The sequence below is a fragment of the Columba livia genome, chromosome 2 (genome assembly GCF_036013475.1).
Source record: "Columba livia isolate bColLiv1 breed racing homer chromosome 2, bColLiv1.pat.W.v2, whole genome shotgun sequence".
Lineage (NCBI taxonomy): Eukaryota > Metazoa > Chordata > Aves > Columbiformes > Columbidae > Columba > Columba livia.
The window spans coordinates 47,089,701-47,116,446 of record NC_088603.1 but is presented as its reverse complement, the minus strand read 5'-3'; the positions used below and the strand labels follow the sequence as shown (position 1 = coordinate 47,116,446).

Here is a 26,746-nt window from a genome sequence, read left to right as displayed (position 1 = left end):
TGAAGACCCCACCCACTTCAGAGTCTCCCCCCCACCTCCCCTCCCCTCGCGCCTGCGCAGTGCGGGTGTCGCCGCTTTCCCGCCTTCCGTGGAGGCGGCCGGCTGAGGGTGAGGGGCGGCGGTTGGGGGTCGCGGTGGCGGTGCGAGATTAAACCGGCAGCGCCAAGTACACGCTACGGGGCGGGGGTTGGTGGGTGAGCGGGAGCCCTGAGGTGGGCGCGTCGGGCGGCAGCAGGGCCCCGGCGTGAGGAGAGGGCCCTGCGGGGAAGGGGCCTCCCGGTTGGCCCAGCCTCCCCCGCCTTCTCCTGCCCCTCCCCGGCAGAGGTCGGTGCCGAGGCCTGGCGGCGTGGGGCAGGCCCGTGGGGACAGCGACAGGGTCAGGGACGAGAGGGGGTTCCGCGGCTCCTGGAGGTGGGCCGTGCGCCCCGTCACTGCGCGGTTCCGGGCTGCGCTGAAAATGTCAGCACGCTTAACTGGGTTTTACTTCTCAGTTAAAGGATGAAAGGTAGTAAGGAGCCGTTTTTTGTGAAATTCATAAAGTCTACTGGGAACTCGGAGTATTTTTTCAAAGCGCTTGAGGTAAGTAGGTTTGATCACTTTTCTCAGTGAGTTTGGTGAATTATCTAAATTGAAATATTTCTGTGGCTGACTTACATGTAGCTTGTACATATACATCTGGAAATAAAGCTATTCCTGCAATAAAGATGTGTAATGTTTAAGGAAGTTTGTTGAATAAGAACAATTTCATTGAAGAAGTTACTTCTGGAACAAGATATAGCTGTAATTTCAAAATCTATTGACATTTAGTGAAGTGATGTGTAGCTTGGAAGGTCTGGATGGTGGTCACTCATCTAAGCAGTAAGCAACCTTAGGAAAGACACTGTGGATTGTTTTTCACCCTGAGAAGCTAGTGGGAGCTAAAGGCATTGTGTGGCAGCATCAGGTCCTGAAAGTTTATGAGATGAATGAGTATTGTGGAGTCTTGGGGGAATGAGGGAGACACCCATGATGTATTTTACCCCTTCTGCCAGTATGCTCTTGCATGTTAGCTTTGTTGTGAGCTGTTTCAAGCAGATCTATTATGTATAATACATCTGTAGTTTCCAGAGGATTGGCTAACTAATGTTGTTACATGCATATATATGTGTTTCCCTGCAGTCTATAAAAGAATTTCAGTCAGAAGAGCATCTCCAGATCCTTGAAGAAGAAACAGCACTCAATATAAAAGAAAATGATAAATCACTTTACATTTGTGATCCTTTTAGAGGTGTTGTTTTTGAACATCTCAAAAAGGTATGCTACTCATCAGCTTAGTTCTAGCTGTATTCTTTCTTTTCTAGGAGCATTCATGTCCATAGTCACGGTCTGTATGTTCTCTCTTTTTGCACTGAATGTAGTAGTTGGAAGTATTCATGGTAAAATCTTTAAAACTTCACTGAATCCTGTGTTTAGGGAAGAAGATGACTAACAAAGCATAATTACCTGGAAAAATAAATAGTATGATCGGTTCCAATTCTGCTGGAGTTGCCAGGCTGGCTCTCACACTTTTTAACTTCTCAAGTAACATGATTTTGTTTTACTTACAGGGAATTGTCCAGCAGACAAAGACAGGCTGGGTGGAATTCTCTGTCATGTTAGCTATAGCAGCTGCTGTTTCTACTGAGGCCAGAAAACCTACAAGGATTGTACTGAAAATCCGCAGCTGAAAGTAAAAACAAAACTGTCAAATAACAGGAGATACTAGAGGAGGAGCAGAAGGACAGACCAAGGGCCCTGCCTTCCTTAGGGTTTGGGGACAAAGAAAGCCTGCTTTATACTAGTGTGCCTTCTGCTAATTGTATTCTTTTTTTCCCCTGTCATTTCATTGCAGCTTGGTTGTAGAATTGTTGGACCACAGGTAGTCCTGTACTGCATGCATTCCCAGCGATGTGTCCCAAGAGCTGAGTGTCCTGTGTACAATATGACCATGGCTGATGTAACGGTGTCCTGTACCAGCCTTGAAAAAGATGTTAGGGTAATACATTGTACATAATGAATTGTTTAGCTGAATATTGTTGACATTTGCATTAGATGGCTCATTACAAAGGCAACAGTCGTACTATGTACAAGTCTAACTGTGCCTGTGACTATATATTTCTAGTCTTTCTGTAGTTTGTGGACTTATGTGTAGTTTATGTAGAGAGTCGTGTGAAAAAGGACTCTTATATGTGTACTTAGTATATAAACCTCTATGTAGGAACTATCTATGCATGCACATGTGTATATTATATGTATATGTATATGCTTATATACATATATAATAATAAAATATTTCAGTTGTATTGATGTGGGAGTGAGTGTATGTTTTAGGCATTTTTATTAATTTATTAGATGGATCGCTTAGCTTGCTAGTTTGTTTGCAGCTGTAGTGCTACAGACAACGTGCTCTGTTTCTGGTTACTCAGAACAACATGGTCAAGATTTAATATCCAGTCAGCTATGCTTTAAGTAGTTTATCTTAGAAGTTTAATTTTTATTTATTCTGATATCTCTTTGTAATTTATACTACCTAAAATGTGAACCATCCATAAAATTTTACTCATACAGTATGATTGTACTATTTTTATTAAAGGTACATATTATGTTCAGCTTATAAATACAAATAGTATTGAAGTTACATTTAATTTTTTTTTAATATCCATTTTGTATTTTTGAACAGTTTTTAGGAGAAACTGTGGAGAGTTGAAATTCATTATTTTGTTTTTAAGATGAACATGAGTGTAATGTAGGTTCTTTCATTTTCTTGATAATTTTCTATATTTCTTTTTCCCCACCCAGGAAGAAGTTCATAAATATGTGCAAATGATGGGTGGACGTGTGTACAGAGACCTCAATGTGTCTGTAACTCATCTTATAGCTGGAGAAGTTGGCAGCAAGAAATACTTAGTAGCTGCTTCTCTGAAAAAACCTATTTTGCTTCCCTCTTGGGTTAAGGCATTGTGGGATAAGTCTCAGCAAAGGTATAAAACACCAAAACAAAACTGTTTTGTTTTGGGGGCTGGTAAATCTTATGGTGATACAGACTGCTTTCTTTTTCTGATTGATTTTACTTGGAAGAAAATAAATACTGTATTTCTTTTTTCTCTCTTTCATTCCTTTAGCATAATGAGATACACTGATGTTAACATGGAAGATTACGCTTGTCCTGTGTTCCTTGGCTGTACAATTTGTGTAACTGGCTTAAGTAGTTCAGACAGGAAGGAAGTCCAGCGCCTCACTGCCGAACACGGTGGTCAATATACAGGCCAGCTCAAGATGAATGAATGTACTCACCTCATAGTCCAGGAGCCAAAAGGTAGATCTTACAGAGTAAATATTACTTTAACATCTTGAGTTGAAGTAGTTTAAATACGCATAAGAGTTCCAACTGTCTCTGTGTCTGTTTCACTGTTGCTCTTACTACTTCTGTTTAGGGCATGCATCACTGTTGATAGGAAGAGTAACATAGGGCACCCTTATTTTGCTCTAAAGAGATTGAAAGAGGAAAAAAACAGAGGCCCAGATGCTATTTAAGGGAAGAAAAATGGAGGATCCTAAAGGGGGTGGAAGAGTAAAGAAAAACTAAGTTTTTTGGGAAAGCTGGATAGGACTTAATTTATATGCTGATTGAAATTGGATTGTGGACTAATGTTTTAACTGATCTGTTCTTTGTGCCTTCTGAACTCCCTGCTAAGGTAAAATAAAAGCTTTCTTTCTTTCTTCTTGGGAAGGTGAAAGAATTGTAGTTTTATTGTGAGAAAAATGGGAATGGTTTGGTTTGGTTTGGTTTGGTTTGGTTTTTCCCCCAATTTCCCTCCCTTTCCTTATGCAGAAATATTTTGGGACTTTTTTAGCTTTTTTGTCCCCCCCCGTGCTTGAAAATTTTAAAGGTTGTTGTTGTTTTTTTTTTTCCTTTAGTGCCATGTCATACCATACCAATGAGATTTTTTTCCTCTAACTTTATTTAGAGAATAAATAAGCAGCTTATCAGGAGAGTCCATGATTACACAATTTTCACATTGAAGTCAGTTATTTGAATTTTCAAATTTTCTTAATGTCCAGCCATCTTTCAGTGATCACTGTTTGAAGCGTTAACCGTTGAGTGACCTGTGATTTTTATTTTATTTACCTTTGAAAGGTCAGAAGTATGTATGTGCCAAAAAATGGAATGTGCACTGTGTGTCTGTGCAGTGGTTTTCTGACAGCATTGAGAAAGGCTTCTGTCAGGATGAGGCAATGTATAAAGTAGAAGCTGGATCAAAACCGAGTAATACGCCCAGCACGTCAACACCTACGAATCATGCCAGCAAGCCTGATAGTAAGTAAGACCTTTTAAAAAATGTTAGAGTAGGAAATATTTGTAGTAAGGGGAAAAAACTGTTTAAAATCAGTAGGGTGCTGCTTGCTTTAGCAATGCTCGTTTGACAGTTTGGGTTCTGATTCTGCTTATTCTTAGAACACAACAGATTACTTTTATGCACATTCAGTATTCCAATGTGTAGACTTAAAATATATGAATAATTTTTTAAAAAGTAATCTTGAATTAGACATGTGATTATCTGTCTAAGAATCAGTGGTATATAACTCTAAGACCTAAAAAAGCATGACTGTTCATACATTTGTGGTTTAAAACAAGTGTCTGTTATGAATTTAAACTTACAGCAGTTTTAAGGAGAAAACAAATGACGATTTTTTTTTCTATTTTTTCTTCATATATTTGTTTTTACTTATTTCATGCTATTAATAGAAGGAAAGTTAAAAGTCTTTTGTAGACACAGCCAGCTTTAAATATGTCTTTCCAAACAACTGTTACTGGCTACTACTCAGGAAATGACTGAACAGGAGCACTGGGAATTCAAGTTTGGTATTTAATCGAGACTATTGGCTAGTATTTTTTATTCTTCAGACTTCTAGCACAAAAAAAACCATATATGGCAGTTTTCTTTTTCTGTTTAGTGAAGCAGTAGAGAGAGATGAGCCAAAATTTATGCATCTTTTTAAATTTTAATTTAAAGATCATACTCTTTCGGACGTCAGCCACATTTCCAATATCAACTTGAGTGGTGTTAGTGAAACCATGTGTTGTTCTGCTATGAGCAGCAGACTGGATCCTCCTCCTGATGAGCTGGAAAACTTGGATTTAAGTTCTTTTCAAGCCCCTGAAGATTTGTTAGATGGGTGTCGGGTATGTTTAACAACACATACTTCAAAATGTTCAGTCTTAACCCCATAGAAGCAACTGGGTTGAAGCACTGGCTAAATTGTTGCTTCTGTGGTCAGTAGGAAATGCCACGTTTATTTTGTGTCTACATGCTGTAGCTTGCATATATGTCTACATGAGTATGTATATAATTGTATTAAATATGTAATATGGATATAAAATAATATCTTTATAGACAAATAAACACTATAGTGAATGGGTTCTAGAACTGGTGTGTGATTTTAGGTCGGGTGGTTTGGTTTTTTTGGTTGTACATCTTTGGCTGGGTCTTCGTTCCAATAGTAAATATGCAAGTTCTACTAGATTAATTTGCAGAGATAAATTAATCCAATTTTGGATGCTTAACTTCTTGCTACTTCTCAGAAGTTGCAACACTAGTTTCTGTGTTCTACAGCAGTCAAAACAAATTATACCAAAATATCATACTTTATTTCTTCTTTTTTTTCTTTCTTTAAAGCCCTTTTTGTTGCTCTGTTTTCTTTGTAGATCTATCTGTGTGGATTCAGTGGCAGGAAGTTGGACAAGATGAGAAGGCTTATTAATTATGGTGGTGGTGTTCGATTTAATCAACTTAATGAAGATGTTACCCATGTCATTTTGGGGGAAAATAATGATGAGCTGAAACACTTTTTGGACAAGACAGCTCACAGGTTATGATAACTATATTGCTTAATGTCTCCTTCTGTCTCATTTTCTTTCTCCCACCACCTTGTAAAAAGGAAAACATGTATAGATTTAAAAATCCTAAATAGTTCCTGACTTAAATGAGAAGACTTATGGTTAGTATTCGTAAGTACATCCTTGTGTGCTCCTGAATACTGTAGTTCTTTGGGCAGCCATGAGTCACCTCAGTGAACAGGAAAACAAGTATTCTTATTGGTAAAAAGAAGTGTTAATATGTATTTTTTCATATATTGAGGGGGAAGGATTTGGCAATCCAGTAGTGACAGATATAATTTACATTATAGAAAATAAGTGTGAAATCCTCTGTTCTCAGACTACAAGAATTAAAAAAAAAATAATCTTGAGTTTGTAAAGTGCCTAAAGCTTGCTTAGTATTGGAGTTAAAAACTTCAAGTGTGTGTGTGTATACTATTATTTGCAGAGCAGGAAAGAAGAATCACAGTTCTGAAACCTGCTGTAACTTGTTTGTATAACACTTTATTTTATAGGCCTCATATAGTGACAGCAAAATGGTTGCTGGAGTCGTTTAGTAAAGGTTATCTACATCCAGTGGAGCAATATATCCCTCTAAACTACCAGCTGTTAGAGAACCCAATTTTTGAGCAACCTGGAATGAAGTCAATTCTTCCCAAAAATAACAGTCTCTTGAAGAAAGAAGCTGTGAATGTTATAAAGCACCAGAAAGCTGCTGAAGATGACTTCCTCTCTCAGTATGTAAATAATGATTCTACATTAGGTACGTTCTAGACTCAGCATATCATAGAAGGTTTAACTGCTCATAATTAGTGTTTGAGTTTTGCAGCATTTGCTTATTAAAAAGCTAGCCACGTCTAGCATGTTAACTTCTGTATTGTGTTTTGGAAATTAAATTTAAACAGGCCTATATAGAACAGTTTTTATCTAAAACCTGACTGAAAACAGCAGAATACTGTGATTTCTTCATGGAACTATTCTGAGTTGTCTTTGATGTTCCTATCAAGCAATTACTATGGTTGGCCGTGGGTTTCTTTGTTTTTCCTTTCAGATGAAGTTGAAAAACTGACATCCAGATCCTTCAATGATGTTACTCAGTTGACTGCTCAAGGAGAGAATCAATCTTCTGTCTGTAATGGTTCTTTGGGAGAGTCTTCTGCACTGGCTGAACAAGGCTTGTTTGTCAAAAAGAGATTTATCCTTCTGGGTTTTGGTGAAGAGGATGAGTCGTGCATTGCAGATATTATAAAGGAGAATGCTGGGAAAATTCTGCCACTGCAAAGCAGAATGATTGCAGACTATGCTGTGGTACCTCTTTTGGGGTGCACGGTGAAGCCAACTGTTGGTGATGTTGTCACAAATACGTGGCTGGTAAGGGTGTTACAATTTCAGTTCCTCAAGTAAACAGGTACCTGTATTAGAAATACGTCTTGTCAGAATGCAGAGTTACTGGGGGCTTAAATATAGGTAAGATACTGAGAGGTCGGCCTCATTTCGTTTGAAATGTGCTAAATGAAAGCATGCTTTAAAGCCTCTGCATCTGTAAGGTATCTTATCTATTTCATTTCATTTCATTTTCTAGAGGCTTGTTAAAGAGGGCTTTGTTGTCGTGTCTCAAAAGGTTCTTATGAGAGAATCTGACAGCATTCTCTATAAATAATTAATTGTAGAAGAAGCTAGTTGACTAACAATGATTTTATTTTATATCTTTGTGCTTGCTCTTTCTTGTTTCCTGCTTTTTAACATTTGACAGAAGAGCAAGTCAGCTTTATAGCTCAAAGTAAAAAATTATTAACCATATTTGCCAAAAGTAGGCACAAGACTAACTGCTGTTAGTATTTTTCATGACTAGGTGACTTTCTGTGAAGTAAATCTATACAGACCTTTAGATCATGCCTTGAACTACTTTTGAAGGAAGCTCCAGGGTTGTAAGAGTAGTAACTGAAAAGTTCTGAATAATGCTTCAGTGTGTCAAACCTGAGGAAATTAAAATTATCTAGAAAATAATTTATCTGATTCAACAGGAAATGATTTGTCTCAGATGTAATGATGGAAGCCAGAGTGCTTGTTGAGTCCATAAATGCCATTGTGCAATTGCTGAAATATTGTCAGCTTTGTTGCTATGTGGCTTGATTTGCATTTTTATCTGTTTTACCTTCTTCAAGATAACATGTGTGGAACAGCAGCTCCTTTTAGATCCCCAGTTTAATCCACTTTTCACACCAGTCCCAGTAATGGAAGGAGTTACCCCTCTGGAAGATTGTGTTCTTTCTTTTAGCCAGTTCACTGGTGCAGAGAGAGACTCCCTGGTTTATCTGGCAGAACTTCTAGGAGCCAGGTATGTCTCCTGTCACCATTTCTTCATGTTCTTAGCCAGTGTGATGAAATCCATTATGTATTTAATTTCTTGTTTTACAGGAGTAACGATTTTTAGAATTAAATTTCTTTTGGATTCTATTCATTTACAAAACCTAGTGCTGAAGCAATGAGAAGTTATTATATAGTACTTTTTAATTTGTTCTACTTTAGAGAAATTCAGTCAGTATTCACACAGCCTAATTACTACCAGAATGCACTCAATCTCATACTTCCCAGTGACTGAGTCTCAGTAACTTTTTGCTCTGCTCTAGAACAGAGCGAAACAAGTCAGTTTTTCAAATGTCAAACCCTCTGAGTTGCTCTTTGGTTGGCCAGGACCAGATCATTGTTCCTTTTCTTCAGTACTGTCTGGTTCAACATCATAACCAGTGGTAGTCCGCCATTTCTTAGGAGCTAAGATGGTGAATTACTTGCTCCTAATTCATCAGGTTCCTTGAAAAACATTAAGAAAAACACGTTTAGTCATGAAGTAGTAAATCTGTATAGCTTACAGTATCATTTGGTGTGATTTGTAGTCTGTTTGTACGAAATTCTTTTCCAGTAAGTTCTCAGTCCTGCTGTCTTGGGAGATTGGGTCCTTGATGATAAGAGAAAAACTGTAATATAAAAAACAAATATTGTTCATTTGGAAATGATGCTTGTTGGCTTCAGAAAGGAATCCAGCCTGTACAAGTAATCTTGCAGAAGAATGTTAGGCCCAGTGTATGGTTTGGAAATGGCATATGTGAGGATTTCTGGTGTATGAGAAATGTTATGGTTTCAATACTGATAGAGGCAAAACATTAGTATTTAATTTTTTTTTTTTTTTTTTTTGGTAGGTGTAGGTTAGGCTGTAAAGTGGATGGCCTTAGATAATTTGACTGTTTCTCTTGAATGCATTTTATAGTAGTGTAAATATGTCTTAATTTTGTTTATGACTAAATGTTTTATTAATGTAACTTTAGAGTCCAAGAATTCTTTGTACGGAAGGCTAATGCGAAAAAGGGAATGCTTGCCAGTACCCATCTTGTGGTGAGAGAACCAGACGGTTCCAAGTATGAAGCTGCAAAGAAGTGGAATTTGCCAGCAGTCACTGTAGCTTGGCTTTTGCAGTCTGCAAGGACAGGAAAGAAGGCGGATGAAAGCAAATTCTTCGTTGAAAATGCAGGGGCTGAAGGTTGGTTATTAGCAACTCAGGGAGTACAGTTCTGTCATTATACTGTTTGTTCGTGATAAAGAAGGCAGTCATGGAAGAGTGGTTTTTTCCTAACACCTTTGAAGTATTAGAGCTAAAGGATATTTTTCCCATATTTTTTTTTTCCTGCTGTTAAGTCATGATTATAGAAATAATACAGTGTGTTTGCTGCAAGTCTCTTGAAACTGTTGGAGTTTCGTGGTGTCTTGTGGTTATCAGTCAGCTTTGTCCTTTTTGACAAGTATGCTGCTCTGTAGATTGCATGGGAATTGATGATAGATCCACCTTAGAACTTCATACTTTATAGTCTGCAATGACATGATGTCCCTCTGTTCAGGCCTTCATGCCTACTTCATCTTCTGATGTTTTCTGCTCCTTTTCCACTTATTTCACACCTTTTATTTGGCAATATTTCTTTTATATTAAGATGCAGACAACAGTGATTTGATACTGAATGTTAGCAGATTTGTTTTACCAGTGCCCGTGTGAATTAATTATATGGGTCACTAAGTCAGAGGACAACAGGTGTGTTGGCACAGGCACATCTTATCTGTATAGTACATTTTTAAGGAAAAAAAGGGGGGGTGGGGAGAAATGAGCAATAAAATGTAAAAGCAGTTCTTGTACTTATCTTTTTGAGCTATAAAGATGGTGAGTTATGCTTGTATAGAAACATTTACAATGGACAAGCTTTAAGGGCTTATTCCTGGCTAAATCTTGGTCATACTAATCCAAAGACATAAGGGACTGGAAGTTTTCATAGTAACCTAAAGAAGTGTGATTCAGAGTCATGAATACAAAAGAAAATTTAGATTGTATGGGAAGTAAGGAGCCAGGGAAGAGGAGTTGTCTTTAATGTTGAAAGGGAAGGATTTGTTGTGTATTACATCTTTTTCTTGGGTGTGTATTTTCATCGTTTTTTGTACGACATGAGCTATACAGGCATATGTGGAACTGCAAATAGTGTGAGTGGACCAGTAGTTACTTGCTCTTTTTCAGATGCTTAGGGTCAAGTTCAGTACCAGTGTAATTCAAACTAAGTACTTAACTGGAAGAGACTCTTAAGATGCTGACTTTTAAAATATAATTGCTAGTTCAGAGCATTTATTGGAGGGGGGAAATTTTTTTTTTTTGTCAGAAAAAAAGGTCAGATACAATTTTATTTAAACAACTGAAAGTTTGTGTGAGAACTGTATTCAAAAGAAAAATCAGATAGCTTGCTTATGTTTTCTTTGTTTCTTTTAAAGAGAAGGAGAGTTCCATTACTCAGCTTAGCAAGACACCAGCAGCTGTTAAGTCTCCTGATGCAGACCAACCTACTTATCTCCTTGAAGCTGGGAAGAAAACAGCTGTGACCCCTCTCGATATCAACAGGTTCCAGAGTAAAGCTTTCCAAGCTGTAATCTCTCACCATATTGGGAATACAACCCCTGTTGCACAAGGGGGACTGCTACAGAAAGAACCGTCTTTACATCTTGATACGCCATCAAAATTTCTTTCCAAAGACAAGTTATTCAAGCCTTCTTTTGATGTAAAGGTAATCATCTTTGCAATTTTTTAGTCTGTAGAGCCAGTAGGGTTAAAGCTGTGGATAAACTTAGAAGCAGCGTGGAAACCTGTGCTAATGCATTTTCATGCTGTTAACATACAGATTTTCCATTTTGAATAAAACCAGCAAAACTGGCTCAGTTTATTTATAGATATTTCTAGTCGATGACCTGTGGACTTATGTTTGTTGACTAGTAGATGCTATAATGTCCCTAAGAAAGCTCCTTTGTGCTTATTGCATTATATGCTCATGTGTCCTACCCCTCATGCAGGATACAATCTGTTCTTTACATCTAAAGACCGAGAAATGTAACAAGAAAGCTTATAATTACTCCGGATATTTTGAAACAAGCATTTGCTTGCTTTATGGTGAAACACTACTTTAATAACATGTGTTAATGTAATAGGTTTATAGCAATTACAAATCCATTATTGCAAATTGAAAAATGTGTTGAGGTTTTGAGTCCATGGTCTTATTCTGGAGGCCACCAAAGGCTAGAAAAACTACTAGTCTTAAAACAGAACGAAGAAACTCCTGAAACTCAGGAAGTATCTCTGCTGGAATAGCTCTTGAATGACTTAAGTGTGCTTTGGAAGGCTTCAGGTTTGTTTTTCATTTTTGAGGCCTTAACCGAAGGAAGAATACAGTGAATTCCTGCCAAGTTGTTAGGTGTTTTGGGGGTTGTTTGTGGGTTGGCTGGGGTTTTATTGTTCAGTTGATTGCTGGTTGTTGTGGTTTGGTTGTTTGTTTGTTTGGTTTTTTTTAAACCCCTCTGCCCACAATAAAACAAAACAAACATTGCAAACCCAGAAAAATGCAGCATTCTCTTTAGTTGGTTCTGCTTTGTGAAGGGAAGGTTCCAGGGTGACTTTGTATTAGCTATCCAGTACTTAAAAGGGGCCTACAGGAAAGATGGGGAGGGACTCTTTGTCAGGGAGTATAATGATATGACAAGGGGTAATGGTTTTAAACTGAAAGAGGGTAGATTTAGATTAGATATAAGGAAGAAATTCTTCACCATGTGGTTGGTGAGGCACTGGAACAGGTTGCCAAGAGAAGCTGTGGGTGCCCCATCCTTGGAAGTGTTCAGGGCCAGGTCAAATGAGGCCTTGAGCGACCCAGTCTAGTGGAAGGTGTCCCTGCCCATGGCAGCGGGGCTAGAACTAGTTGATCTTTAAGGTCCCTTCCAACACAAACCATTTTGTGAGTGAGTGAACCTGTAATTCAACTGGTACTCCTTGAAATTTAATCGTTCACCATTCTGATAATTTTCAAAAGCAGCATATTCTAGACCAAAATTCATCTTGGTATTTTAAAGGTGCAGATAGAATCCCATACTCATACACGGGTCTGGGAGGGGAGATATTAGTAAATTAAAGTAATTGGTTGAGGTTAGGAATACGTGAGTTTGGCCACTGGCTTTTCCATTGAGAGCAGTTTTCATTGATGGCAGTGAAAAGAGAGATTGATAATCCATCTTCCTCTTGTTTTGCTTATGCAGACTCTAAAATTGGGATCGTCTTTACTACATTTATGCAATAGTACTACAGTTGATAGCTGCTATTGTAGTAAACCATCCTGGTTTAGGAGTATGGAATCTTGCTATGGACTATATTTGTAAAACTTGCCTTTGAGTACGAATTTCATAATGCATTCATGAAAGTCAGTCATTTGATTCTTTTTTATTTTTTGGTAGGATGCTCTGGCAGCTTTGGAAACTCCAAGAGGTGCTGATCAAAGAACCAGGAAACTGAGCACGCCTCTCTCTGAAGTCATCGGCAGAAACTTGAAACTGGCGCTGGCAAACAGCACAAGGCACACAGTAGCTCTTACTGCCAGCCCTCAGTTGACCACTGCACAGCCAGAAGCAGTAGGATATCTTAATTTTGAGTTTCTGGAGTTTAGGCTTAATTAAGAAAAAACTTTCTCTTTTGTGACTTAAGTCACAAAGGAGTTTGTGAATTGTGCTTTGTGATCTGTTTGACTAGAAATCTTTATGATTACGCATTCTTCATGAGGGTTAGAGGAAGGTAAGATAAGAGTTTCCTCCTGGAAGGTAAAGAATTTTAAAACCTTTCTCTACTGTCTGTACTGCTATTTTGAATATTAAGCAGTTGCTAAGTGACTTTATAGAACTGGGATGAGAGGATTTCATCATGCTGACGAATTTCCCAGGCTCCGGATGAGCAGGATTAAATATTTTGTCATCGGTTAAAGTTAGTTCTGTTTTAATTAAATGTTTCTTCTTTTTCTGTCTTTCTCTGTAGCATACTGCTCTTCTGCTTACTACGAGGCACAAGATGTGATCTGTTGCTTACTCCTTATAAAGATGCATTACATTATCTTTTCTTGTAGTCATCTTAGCCCTTCATTCTAATCTACCCTAGTGAGAGAAAACAGAAAAAGATGTAGGAGGAGAAGGGAGCATTTATGTGTTGCTTGCCATATTAGTTCACTGTTTACTCTAGATGGGGTGCAAGAAAGGTAATGGCCTTCAGCAAGGGAAGGCTTTTGCTTCTTATTTCATTGCTCCTTATTCTTACTTTTTTCACTCCAGTATGGTGAAATACTTCTGTGGCGTCAGGTTTTATAATTCCCTAATTTCAGTGTTCAGAAAGTGCTTGCTATATGATGGAAGGAGCAGAATATGTTTTAGGGAGACTGGCTAAGACTGAATCTTTTCTCTTTGAGTTCCTAGTGCATGGAGTGATGATAGTGCTGGGTTTTGAACAGAAAATGTAGAGCAGAAAATGTAGAGAAAATGTGTTTATCTTAGTTTTGTTGTTATTGCGTATTTTGTTATATGCTACACTGAATATTGAAGTATTTTTGTTATTGATACAGGAACCTTCCAAACATGACTGTCCTGCTTTTTATCCCTGCTGTTTGAACAGGAAGAAGAGCCCAAGCCTCTGGCCGGTGTTGTTATATACATTAGCAAAAAACTTAGTAAGAAGCAAAGTGAACTGAATGCAGTAGCAGCTTCTCTTGGGGCAGACTACAGGTATCAATTGATACAAACAGCTTCTAAGCTTCTGCTCTGATGTGACTTAAAAATATGATTCTTTGCATTATAATATGCTTTATCTGTGTGACATTTAGCTATAGCTAAACATTAGATTTCACCCTCTTAAACAATTTATATTGCAAAATAAGGCGATCTTTCCCCACCGCAGCTCCAATCTCTGTGTTCTTGATAAGTCTGTCTTGGAAAGACTCTTTGTCTTGAAGTCTTCCTGGATTGCAGAAACTTTTTTTTTTTCCCCTCTTTTGAAGAAAACTATGAAACATGTTTAACTTTGGGATAGTTTAAAATTTGTTATGTATTTTAGATTTTGAATCCGACCTGAAGTGGTGTGTGTTTCTCCCTGGCTGAAAACTAATTACTTTACTGATTGTAAGCATGGCTAAGTTATTGTATTTAGAAGAGCTTGGGGAAAATAGGTTTTCACAAAGAGTAACTGCAAACTAATGTCTGTGATTTAAGACAGACTTCTGCTCCCACTAATCTGATTTATATGTTTAGTTACAGACTTCCATAAAATAAGTGTTACTATTCACGGTGTGCATGAGGAAGTTGCCCCTATGTTTAGCAGTAGCTTAGAAATGCTGAAGATACTTGCGTTAGATAGCAAATACTAGTTTTTATTGGTTTGAATGTTAAGATCAGCATTTTGTTTATTGTGAGCTTCCAGGATCAGTATTTCACTTACAGCTCAGTATGTCAACAGAAGAAAAAGCTCTTTCATCCTGGGTCACAGGTTCTTTTCAGAAACTGATTTGAAACTCCACTTACTTAAATAAAAACAGAACTACAAAACTAAAGCAAAACCCCTTCTCTTCCATATGTTTATCAGACTTAGTTTTGTTTACTTCAGGAATGCTTTCAGAAGACATTGAAGTTGTTCTGTCCTGAAAGTGTATGCTGTCTTTTTTTGATGAAGCAAGCAGGCTCATTGCTTGTTTAGGCAAAACAGTATTTTAACTGAACAAGGTATAGGATGATTTCTGAAATTATGTCTTCAAGTCGTATTTAATTTTCTTTTCTAGATGGTGCTTTGATGAGACAGTAACACACTTCATCTACAAGGGAGGACAAAATGACAACAATAAGGAGTATAAATCTGTTAAAGAAAGGGGTATACATATTGTTTCAGAACACTGGCTTTTAGAGGTATGGAGCTTGTTTTGTTCAATTATTAAAAATGAAGTGGAAGTTTAAAACCAGTTGTATGGCAGTGGTTTTTTTGTTTGTGTTTATGCTGAACATGTGCAGGAACTGATGTTTTTTATCCTGCTTGGAATTTATAAACTGAGTGATCAGTTTTCCCTGACATACTTGGACCTTGTTCTCTGTGAGGAAAAAATAAATTCTCTTCCATTGAACATTTCTGCTACGTGTTTCTCAGAATGAGAGCCACATTTTTCTCTTGTGTAAAGTACTTATTTCCATGATGTTTTTATTATACTTTTCCTGTATTCAGATGTGATATTTCTTCTTTTAAATCTCGATCAGTTTGCCATCTTTCTTTCTGTTAACTGATGCTATTACAGAGCGCCCAAGAATATAAACGGCTTCCTGAATCTCTCTTTCCTCACACTTACAATCCCAAAATGAGCCTGGACATCAGTGCAGTGCAAGATGTCAGACCTTCCTCCTCCAGTAAACTTCCATCAACTGGAAAACCAGCAGAGGAAAATGAGGTATAATGTGTGATATGAATTCATGTTCTATGAAGTTATTTGGATTCAGTAAACTTAATTGTTGCATTAACACATTAATAAAAAACATTGATGCTTATTCAGCGATGCCCTGAATCAGGTTTAGCTAGTAACTGATAGTAGCTAATGCAAAACTTCCTTAAGGTTTTTCTGCATTTGTTATATTCCTCTTCTGGGGCAATGGAGGGAAACAGGCATTTCAGGATTAGAAGTGCTTTCCAAATTTGAAATTAAGTGCGTCTAGTTTTTGCCTTGTCTTGTAGGTAATAAGATCCAAAGTGTGAACTTGCCTTATCAGACATTTAGGCTGTGGAATAGGTGTTGTCACTGATGCTGCTGTTCACTTTTACTGTTGTTGCAGTAGTAGAAAGATTAAGTTTACTCTAAGGCAAGATTAGCAATCTCCAGAATTTATGCAAGTGTTGAACATGGGTAAAAACCAAAAAAAAATTGATGTTTGAGAATTCTATGTGTCTTCATTGGTTTTAGATTATTCCAGTGGACGAAGATGATGATGAAGATGATGTAACTACTGACCAAATAAAGGAAACAGTCACTACAGGGGATGAACAAATTGTAACTAGTGAATCCAAAGGAGGTAAATGTAAATCACTGTTTTCAAAACAGTTCTGGAACATCAGACTATCACAATAAGCCTTTTATGGTTTCAGGTGCTGAATGTTAAGATCTGGAAGCTTTAAGTACCGTATTTATAAACTGATCAAATACAGGAGCCCTTACTGTTGCTGGATGAGACGAAAGGGATTTGCTCTCTATTTTAAAGACTTTGACAGCCCATAGGAAAATCATGATCATCCACTGCAAGTTATATAATTGCTGTTTCTTTATTTTTAAAACACTAAAGTTCATCTTTAAAACACTGACTTGTCATGTTAGTGTATACCTTTTTTATTATGTAAAAAAAGTTTATTATGGGAGAATTGTATATATAAGTTAGATCATATGAGTAAATTCAGAAGTGAGTTAAATGGAGATTTCTCCTTGTGTCTAGGAATAGGTGGCTCAGGGCATACTTAGTTTTCCTAGTTATTTTTTTTCACAGGTATCCTTTCTTCTCCTTAATGTATTGTCTTTGTCCCAATGCAGGGGTGGTGGTGGCGGGAGGGGGACAGTTGACGGGAATTTCAGTTACTTTTCACTTGTTACAGTATAGTGGTCTCGATCTTATGAGTGTTGTTCCTTCTCTGGAGTTTTAACCCAAGCACTAGAGATGAGGGAGAACTTCCAAAGGCAGCTGCAGGAGATCATGTCTGCCACATCACTAGTGAAACCACAAGGGCAAAGGGGATCCCTATCAAGGAACAGTTTTGATGGTTCTCCAGCCACTCCCGATAGCACGCGGTCTGTGCGAAATGGCCGCAGTAGGGCCTTGGAAGCTCTAAGGTATTGATTTGTCTTTCAAAGTATCTTATTTTGTCCTCCCTGTGCATGCTTAGACATTCATTGAAACATAAATAGGTGTCCAGGGGTTTCAGATGTATTGTCTTTCTCTACTGATGTACTTAAGTTGCTTTTCTTGCAATTCGGAATTGTTAACTGGACATGATAGATAAAGTCGGAATGTTATCTTAATCCATAGTGGGCATTTTTATTAAAAAAAAAATCACAGAATAGTATGATTGCTTTTTAGTTTTGAATTGAATTATGCCAACTGATTTCTTTCTCTTCAGATTAGTTACTGTTCTTATAGATTTTGAAAAAAGCGATGCTGCAGTATGTCAGTACATAGGTCATATACAAGTAGTAGGTATTCCTGCAAAGTGCCTCTGTCAATGTGTCTCCTCTTTTCTTTCTCTTTTCCTTAAACAGAGAATAGGATTTGAACTCTAACAATGCTGAGCTACAAAGTAATGGAAACATTGCAAATTCATTCCTTTAGCTTTGTGTTTATTTGCAAATTAATAGCTTCAGTAAGGAGTAGATTATACTGATTTTGGAATAATTTATCGATACAACACATAATAAAAATGTCTCCTACCGATATTTTGGTTGCCTTTTTTCAGCCATGGTGGCACTTAGGCTCACTAAGCCAGGCTGCTGGAGATGCTTTTATACTGCAATTTTCCCCTTTCCCAGCCATGCTTTCTAATAATGAGGTCAGTTGCACACTACAGTTGATGTAATCATAAACACATTGCCTTCTAGTATCCTAGTCTTCTGTAAAACAAATGAATATTTAAGGTATATGTGGTTTTTTCCTTAGGCAATCTCGTCAGGCACTCGCAGATATAAACACAGAGCCATCCCAGAGTGAGCAGATCATCTGGGACGATCCTACTGCGAGAGAGGAGCGAGCAAGACTTGTCAGCAACTTTCAATGGCCTAATAGTCCTTCCCAGTACACTGAGCAAGGTCAGAGTAATGCCAATAAGAACATGGATGAGTCTGCCTTCAAAGGATCTGTAGCTGATGCAGAGATTGCTGGTATAGGTAAAATCAGAAATACAATATCTTTGTTCTTTGCTACAGCATCCATTTGATCTTTGGGACTTTTAAAATACAGTACTGTTTAAGTTCTACTTAAAAAAAAAAAAAGTTAGGATTGTTGGCATTTATTGAACATCAAAATACTGGTTTACATCTTTGAGCTCCATTATGTGTTGCTGTGTTTTAAAGAGCAGCTTTTCTATCCATTTGCAATTTGTGGTCAAACAGCAAGGCAGTGCCTGTCTAAAAATAATCTGCATCAACTTTAGGAAATCTTCCAAAATTTTTTTGAACCACAGCTGGTTTCTAGGTAACAGTTCCGGTGGGTATGGTGGAATTCAAATGGGAATACCAGTAGCAAAACCTTTGTAATTTTAGTGGAAATATTCATAGGTGGAGAATGGCAATATAGGAAGAAGATAACCCATGAGCTCCAAAAACGTGTCAGAGCTGCCAATGGACATGCTTAGATCAGGATTCAGTGCAGATACTGTATTAATCTTCCCTGTACTTTTTGAAGTATTTAGTTTACTGCAAGGACTAAGGAAGGAACATATTTATGTTTTTCATCTGGTTTTGCATTCTTCCCATTCCTGCATTCTGAGATAGCAGAAACCTTAATTTCTCTCTCCCTGCTGCCTCCCACCTGCCCTCAACTTCTTCACTCCATCTACTTACAGAGTTTCTGCTTGAGGCAACAGCCTTCCTGAAAACTGACCCTGTCTAGAGGAGGTTGAAGAAAATGAGCTAAATGCATCCAAATGATTTTTAGTTCGACCAAATCAGTGCATTTTAGCCAAAGAAATTAAGCTATTTGAGGGTTTTGGGTCTTTTTTTCAAAGCAAGTTTGTAGTATAAGGAAATCATCTTTATAAAAGGCAATGGGGAAATGTAACTGTACATATTTTAATGTTTTAGCAGCTGCTGGGTTTCATCCTTTTAGGATAGCAACTTTTTATTTTTTACTATATCCATAATTAATTTTAGCCAAAAAGAAGTCATGCAACAACGCTTTACTTTCACAGCTGTTCCTGAGGCTGGGGATGAAGATGTGATTGAAGGTCTAAAGAATCCTGTATGTAGAGATCTTGAAACTCCAATTAAAGATCACTTGATCCCCACTCCGGAAGCCCCCAGCATTGCTTTCCCACTGGCTAACCCTCCTGTTGCACCACAGCCCATAGAAAAGGTTTGTCACATGAAGAAATACTTATGATGATTTGTGTTCTTAGAGATGCAGTGACACTTCTAGAAGTTTTGAAACTGACAGTAAATATAAAATAGGTGACTATCTGCATTTAAAATCTTGAAGTGCAGTTCTGTTTCTCTTTCTCCCTTTCTTTGAGATTTTGAACAATTAATGTTTGATCAAATAAAGCAAGTTTGTTTGTTCAGAGAAGGGTTTTTGTGCTCTTAGTTCCTGCTGGATCACTGAAGTAGGCTATGGAGTGGAGAGTTACTATGTGTATTACTTGCAACTCCTCCATCTATGTTAGGATGATGGAAAAAAGATAAGGCCTTTGTTTCCTTGGTGGTATCTGGAATTTATGTTTAGGTACAAATGGAAAACTATTTTTCTGCCAAAAATCTGGTTTAAAATTCTGCTATTTAATAATGATCATGGAAGGAGCTAGGAAAATTATCTTAGTCTTTTGCCCGCAGTGTATCACTTGATGCTCAAACTTTCAGCAGCTACATGTCTTCAGAGGCTTAATGTGTCATGTTAGTAAATAAACTGTGGTGGAAATGCGTGACGTTATATGAAGTCCAAATGAATGAGGCAGTGTGATAGATGAATGATGATTTCTTCATGTGTTCAACTTGGCATTCAGTGGATATGAATGAAGGATTAGTTTTCATGACAGATTGGTTCAGTTGTGCCCTGAAGAAAGGGGGAACCAAGAGGATGTTAAGCAGGAGCCTCATGTTGATTTGATAAGATCCAAGTTTTTTGTCAAGTGATTGACAAGTTTGGTTCTGCTTTTCCTGGCTAAAAGAAAACTTAATATAAAAATAACCCAGAATGTTTGGCAGAGAAATAGCCGTCAACTTAATCTTTGTCTTGTTTTCAAAATCTGTTACTGTATTTCCAGGCTGCTATAGAAGATGAGAAGGCTGATGTAGAACCAGAAAAACAACGTAAATTTCAGCTGTCTTCTCTTAATCCTCAAGAAAGATTTGATTACTGCCATCTGATTGAGGAATTAGGTAACAGATACTTGTGAAATTCAGAGAATAGTATATGTCTGTATGTGTCTGGTAAGCTGTGGTTCATTGGGGAAAAGAAAGGGCTTCTGTTAATGACTCATCAGATTTGAGGTCTCAAATTTATGGCTTTCTGTGCTCATGAGCATTTCTTTGAATGTATTATTATTATGTGAGCCATCAGCTTTGCCATAAAACAGCAATGGTTTTGTTTTCTGGCAGTTTTCTTTCAGCTGTCTCCACAAGAGCCTCATTCTTTACTCTTGGGAGTGCCCAGGATCTGCTGTCCTCTGGTGTGTCTCTCATTCCCATCTGTGCTATAGTGGCACTTTATTTTTATCAGAGCCACTTTCCCTGGCTGCTTCTCCTTCCTTGCCAGCTTCTGCCCCTGTCACTTCAATGATAATGCTTTCCATGTAAATTTGGGTTAATTATATTTTTATCTGAATTCAACTAATTCTCACTTTGAGTTGTTCCTTTCTGTGGTACAGCATGACCCTCAAATAATTTGAATCAAATTCATTCCTCAATTCAAGGTGGAATAGTACTTGAGAAACAGTGCTTTGATCCAAGTTGCACACACATTGTTGTGGGACATCCTCTTCGAAATGAAAAATTCTTGGCTTCAATGGCAGCTGGGAAGTGGGTTCTTCATCGTTCCTACCTGGAAGCATGTAGAAGAGCTGGCTGCTTTGTTCAGGTACGTGACCTTGTTATTGAAAAATGTATATGTTGTACCTTTCCACATTTCTTTTTATTTTGCATTGTTAGGAAAGAACTTAACCTCTCAAAACCAATTAGCAGTTTAGGGAGCCTGAGCATTAGGAGTCCTAAAGGATCCAAAGTCTCAGAAATTTTGTGTAAGCTTTTCTCTGAAAACTACTCCTGAACCAAAGTCCTGGTTTAGGATAAATGAAATACCTACACTTTTATAATTGTTTCTGAAAACTGAAGCTCGAATACCTTTTGGTCAGTTCTGTCTGGTACCAGCTCTATTTATGTGGATCTTGTTACACCTGGTATTAAATCTAGATCCTTTCAATAAATGAACACATAATAGTTTTAAATAATCCAATTTTTTAACCATATACATAAACATTTTTGAACACTGTCTTCTAACACCTCACCTCCCTAACTGTTGTTTCACACTTCTCCTGGGACTAGCAGTTCTTTTACATTGACCAGGCATTAAAATAATGCCTGTAGACTGGTTCATATTTTTATGTATGAAAACTAGCTTTCAGTGTTTTGGAAGACACTGCAGAGATGTGGAGTCGATGATGTCCAGAGTAGGTGGGTTGCTTTCCCCTGCTGTGGAGTTCCATTGTAGGTAACTGCCAGAGGAATCTGGTTCTGTACATGGCTTGATGTCACGTTAAAAATGAGTTGATTTAGATATCTATGTGCAATTGAGAGCTGTATCTCTGATTTTGCCTAGAGCTGTTTTGACCAGATGAAATCAATATATAAAGCTAGAATGAGTTGGGATTTGTTCTGGCTTGGGTTATTTTTGTTTGGGGTTTTTCTTTTGGTGTGGTTATTTGAAATGGATTTTTCTGCTGGTAAAGTTAACAGGACTGCTTTGTAATTCAATCTTATGATTTATCTAGGAAGAAGATTACGAGTGGGGAAGTAATTCCATACTTAATGTTTTGCCTGGAATCAATGTAAACCAGAAGAAATTAGCACTTGCAGCCATGAGGTGGAGGAAAAAAATACATAAAGGGAGGCAAGAAACTGGTGTTGTTGAGGTATGGGATTGTTGAGGTATTTACTCATGCGCTGTAAGTTGTACAGTGTGGGTGGACGGGATGACAGGGATTATCACCAAGAAATTCAGAAACTTCAGTGGCAGGGAAAGGTAATCTGCCTTCTTATGAACAAAATGGCTTGGCTGGATATATTCTAGTTCAGTAATTTTGTTTTAAAAAAACTTTTAGCACTGGTATATTAAAAGTCTTAATCTCATCCTGAACCGTTGTTCATGTTTTGCGAAGCTGGAATGTGGCTACTTATGTTTGTAAATGTCTCTCAGCCACAAAGGTGGGAACTGACCTAACTCAGCTTTACCAGGAAACCACAACTGGTATGTGGAATAATAGGAATCCTGTGCTGTGCTGTGTAGGTGAATGCAGCTCTCTGGACAGCGTTTTTATGGCTCTAGCAGCGAGCATACTGTTGTGCTTGAAACAAAGCACAAGTTTTATATCTTTCCAAAAGCACCTCCTCTGATTTTTTTACAGTGCAAATTCTGTAGTCTTTCAGTGAGAATTTTGAAAGTGGGACTCGGGCTCCCCAAAGCATTTTAACCCCTCTCTCAAGTCAGACATTCCAGTTGAGTATTCTTTGAAAGGCAGAAATGCTGCTGATGTTGCGGTCACATCAGGATAAATCTTGACTTGTGTGTATTTTACAATAACCTTTTTTTAGATGACTGCTTGTGAGGAATGCTCTGTGCCTCCTGCCTAAGAGTGAGTGCTTGTAGGAGGCAACATATTAGCCCTAGGTGCTGTTACTATAACTGAGTAGATAATGTAGCATGGAGTGGCAGGGAAATGTTTCCAAGTAACTCTGTTTCTTCAGATGTGTTTCTGTAAATGATTGTCTGGTGTTCTGGAAAATATACTCATTGTCAATGGGTCTTTTCATAGATCCGTTTGCCCATCTTGCAGTACAGGTGAAAGGGCTTGGTGGGAAGCTGCCTGACTGCCTGGCGTTGGCTCAATAATTGCATGTTCTATGGGGTTTTTTCAACTATTTATACTTAAAGACGAAACTAGGTGATAGCAAATCTTTATCTGATGGATATTCCCAAAGGGGCAAATTATATATCTGTTAAGTCTTTGTACTTGTTAGTACTAACATACTTTTGACTAAATTGAGTTTTTTATCTAGGGAGCTTTCAGTGGCTGGAAAGTGATCCTCAATGTTGACCAAACCAAGGAAGCAGGATTCAGACGCCTTCTTCAATCAGGAGGAGCAAAAGTATGTAGGTTTTTTTTTTTTTTTTTGGAAAAAAAGATATATATATATATATATGTATGCACACACACACATGGTTCTATTTATTTTTGTTCTTTCTGCTTAACTCTGTGCTGGGCATTTTCCATGTGAGCAAAAGGTCTTAACTAACACACTTGCTTACACAGGGTAGCTGAGACATGGTCTAATGGTGGGAGGAGGAAGCTGTGTCATCTTCATTTCTTCATTTTGTATGTGGTCAAGCAGGGCAGCTTGTCTGAGGTCACAGAAGTCAGTTAGTGCTGGTGGGAACTGAGGACAGAATTTCTGTGCCCTGCTCTGACAAGAAGGATCACCCTTCTTGAAAGGTTTGTGATGATACACAATGCAGCTGTAAATGGTATTTTATTTCCCATTGGTTTGCTAGTTAATTTAATAAGTGAAAGTAGAGGTCATGAACTGCATTCGTCTTGGGGAAGAAACACAAAAATAAACTCATTTTTGTCTGTTGTTTTAATCTGTAGGTGTTTTCTGGTCATTCCGTATCTCTCTTCAAAGAAGCGACTCACCTCTTTGCTGACTTCAGTAAGCTGAAGCCGGACGACAGCAGGGTTAACGTAGCAGAGGCAGCAGCCCAAGGAGTGAACTGCCTGAAACCGGAGTACATCGCTGACTACCTCATCCAGGTGAGGGGCTCTTGGGGTGCTCCTCACCCACCCCACACGGGAATGGGGAGGTCCGTTGCCTCCAGCAACCTCAGACATGTAAAGCCTCGAGAAGGGACTGCTGCTCTATTGGTTGTGTGCTTCCTTTGCCAGGAGTTGTGGCCACAGGTGCCTATGTTGAGTATTTCCGTCTGTCACCTCAAATTTTAACTGCTGTAACAGGACTTGTTCCAGTGCTGGCAGTGGGATCTGTTGAAGAGTAGGGAGCTTGCAAAATGTATTTATAACGTAGGCTTACGTTAATTTTGTTATTTTAGATTTATAACATTTTAAATTTTAGAAAACTAGTGAGCTGTTTGATTCTTCTTGGAAACTTCTTGAACTAAACAAAGACTTGAGCTAAACCACTTTTTGTTTTTTCCTCCTTCGATTGAAGGATCCACCTCCCCCAATGGAGTCTTACTGCCTGCCGGAAGCGGAATCTTACCTTCAGAATAACACAGAACTTGGAACTGGATTATCCCAGAAAAGAAAAGCAGTGGGAGAAACGAGCAAAGTCAAGCGATCCAGAATACACTGACCAAATTCCGTGCTTTTAATTTGTACATTTTAGAATATGTATTTATATTTTTTCATTCTCGCCACAAAAATTAAAAGCTTTGAGTTTCACTTCTAGTTTGTCCTGAGATTAAAACAACTTTACAGTAATACTCATAGGAAAGGTGGTTTTGGTTAGCAGTAGCATCTAAAAATATGGTAAGAACTCATCCAAAAAATATTTGTCTCCAAAATGTCCTGACGATTCCACTGATTATTTTGTTTAGGGATACTACTGTATTATAGTAGTTAAAAAATACTTTATGAGGTGCTTATCACATCTTCTATCTGTGTGTTGTGGGGAAGATAACAGTTGATACGAATTCTGTTGCATTTCCCACACAGTCATGGACTTTGGTAATCTTAATGGTTTTACATGATTTTCTTTTCCTCTTTTGATATTTTCTTTTGGAGGGGAAAGAGGAAACTGCACAAAAATAACTGGCTTGTAATTTGTTTTTTTAAGCAGGAGAGGGTGTAATAAATTATTTCTATAAAACAGAGGTGCTGTTGAGGTCCCGCCATTCTGACTGCTAATGAATCTGTTCAGCAAACACAGGCCCAACTCTGTCAAGAGGTGAAGTTTGTCTGACCATGCTCCATGTTCGAGTCTGCAATGGGAACCAGAGGCAGAACAAAGATGTTGGTTTCCAGCAGCTGGAAATGTTCTTAGTCAGACAACCACACTATTTGACAAACTATTTGAGCTTTTAGTAACCATGGGGTCTGGGTCTCTATTTACTGAACGTGCTGCAAGTTGCACTGTGTTAGCCCAGGTAAAAGTGTGCTTACGAAATCTGAAGAGCCAAATTTGAGCAGCCTGTTTGAACAGAAAAACACAACCTCCACTTGCAGAGGACCAGTGCAGTTTTTGCCTGGGGAAATATATGTAGCGACTTTAAAGTCTGTTTAATTTACCTCTGTTGTTTTGAAAGAGGAGGGTGTATTCTGCAGATGCAAGACAGGAGGAGCCACAAGCATTCAAGTTCTGTGCAATCTGGAGTATATTGCTCTGCACTGGAGAGAACGAACAACCCCGGCTGCTGGGGAGAAGGGACAAGGAACCTGAGTTGTGGGAGGTTCCAGGTGAGAGAGAAGAGGAAAGCGGTTTGCGTTCATGTGCAAGGCTGCACTGTGTGCTTCTGCTTCTGACTTCAGCGCAGTGGGAGCTTTGTCAGTGAGCTCTGCAACATGCTGTCAGGAAGGACTGAAGGAATTGTCAGGATGACCTGAAGAAATGGTCAGGAAGGACTGAAACATACTAACGAATGTGAGGAATTTTGTTATTTTTTTAAAAAAGTGAAATCTGTGCCCCTATCAATGGGGATGTAGGCTGGGGTAAGATTGCTGTGGTGAGTTGCAAAGACTACAGTCTTACTGCCTGCTTTGCATTTCTTGATCTTAACAGCTTGATGCTGCTTGTGGATGTCAAACATCTCCAGCTTGCTTCAAGTCCACATACTTAAAATAACACTGCTGTTAATGCCTTAAATCACATTTCGAATTAACTTTGTATTTCACTGGTAATTCTCTGTTCTACCTCCAGAATTCTGCTTTGCCGGTAAACAGGTGTGGATATCAGTAGGTGAGACCTGAAGGTCCTGTGACTATTTTTTAATTCTTCCCAGTCCTCAGAAGCTGCTGTGGAAGGGCGGTGCTGCTGTTCTCGCTTTACAGATAAGAAACCCCTCCCTGACCCACTTAGTTAAGCTTGAAGGAAGCCTTAGAGACACACAGTTCCCGCAGCTGCTGTGAATCCTGGGGGCAGGGCAGAAGGGGAACAGCTAAAATAAGACCCACACCACCCCCCAGCAGAACCAGTGGGACCTGAGCATTACCTGTCCTCCAACCATCTGCTCAGCTTGCACCTGTGTACATGCCACAGCCTGCCCTGCCCAGAGGAACATTAGCTGTTAAATGGGGGAGCAGCAGGCACTGAGCTGCTGGGGTGAAGGACAAGGGACAGCAGGGAGCACTGCAGGGAACAGGGACAGAAAGCAGCTGTTACAGGCATAGCCAGTCCCTCGTCTGCGCTGAGCCTTGAAAAACAGCCTGACAACCAGCACGCTGCTGTCCGTCACACGGACTGCTCAGGGTCACTGAAGAGAGGGGTGAACACAACAACAGCGAGACAAACTTGGAGGTATAAA

The 26,746-nt window shown here is 38.5% G+C and overlaps 1 protein-coding gene across 2 annotated transcripts; it reads left to right on the top strand.

Annotated features, from left to right (window-relative positions):
- TOPBP1 (DNA topoisomerase II binding protein 1) lies at nt 1-24,668 on the top strand. Of its 2 annotated transcripts, none has more exons than XM_065051733.1 (28): nt 1-108; nt 492-579; nt 1,159-1,293; nt 1,871-2,014; nt 2,818-2,999; nt 3,141-3,334; nt 4,157-4,336; nt 5,034-5,203; nt 5,726-5,889; nt 6,412-6,659; nt 6,948-7,267; nt 8,062-8,234; nt 9,220-9,431; nt 10,697-10,986; nt 12,695-12,868; nt 13,893-14,002; nt 15,049-15,172; nt 15,553-15,702; nt 16,210-16,318; nt 16,932-17,124; nt 17,945-18,093; nt 19,194-19,357; nt 20,262-20,376; nt 20,910-21,073; nt 21,984-22,124; nt 23,269-23,358; nt 23,859-24,020; nt 24,436-24,668. In XM_065051733.1, exons 2-28 carry the CDS (start codon nt 499-501, stop codon nt 24,577-24,579), a joined length of 4,482 nt encoding a protein of 1,493 aa, XP_064907805.1. In that variant the 5' UTR covers nt 1-108; nt 492-498; the 3' UTR covers nt 24,580-24,668. The 2 variants fall into 2 exon arrangements, with proteins under 2 accessions (XP_064907805.1, XP_064907804.1); XM_065051732.1 differs by having other exon boundaries at nt 17,945-18,171.
- Nucleotides 24,669-26,746: the final 2,078 nt, after the last annotated feature.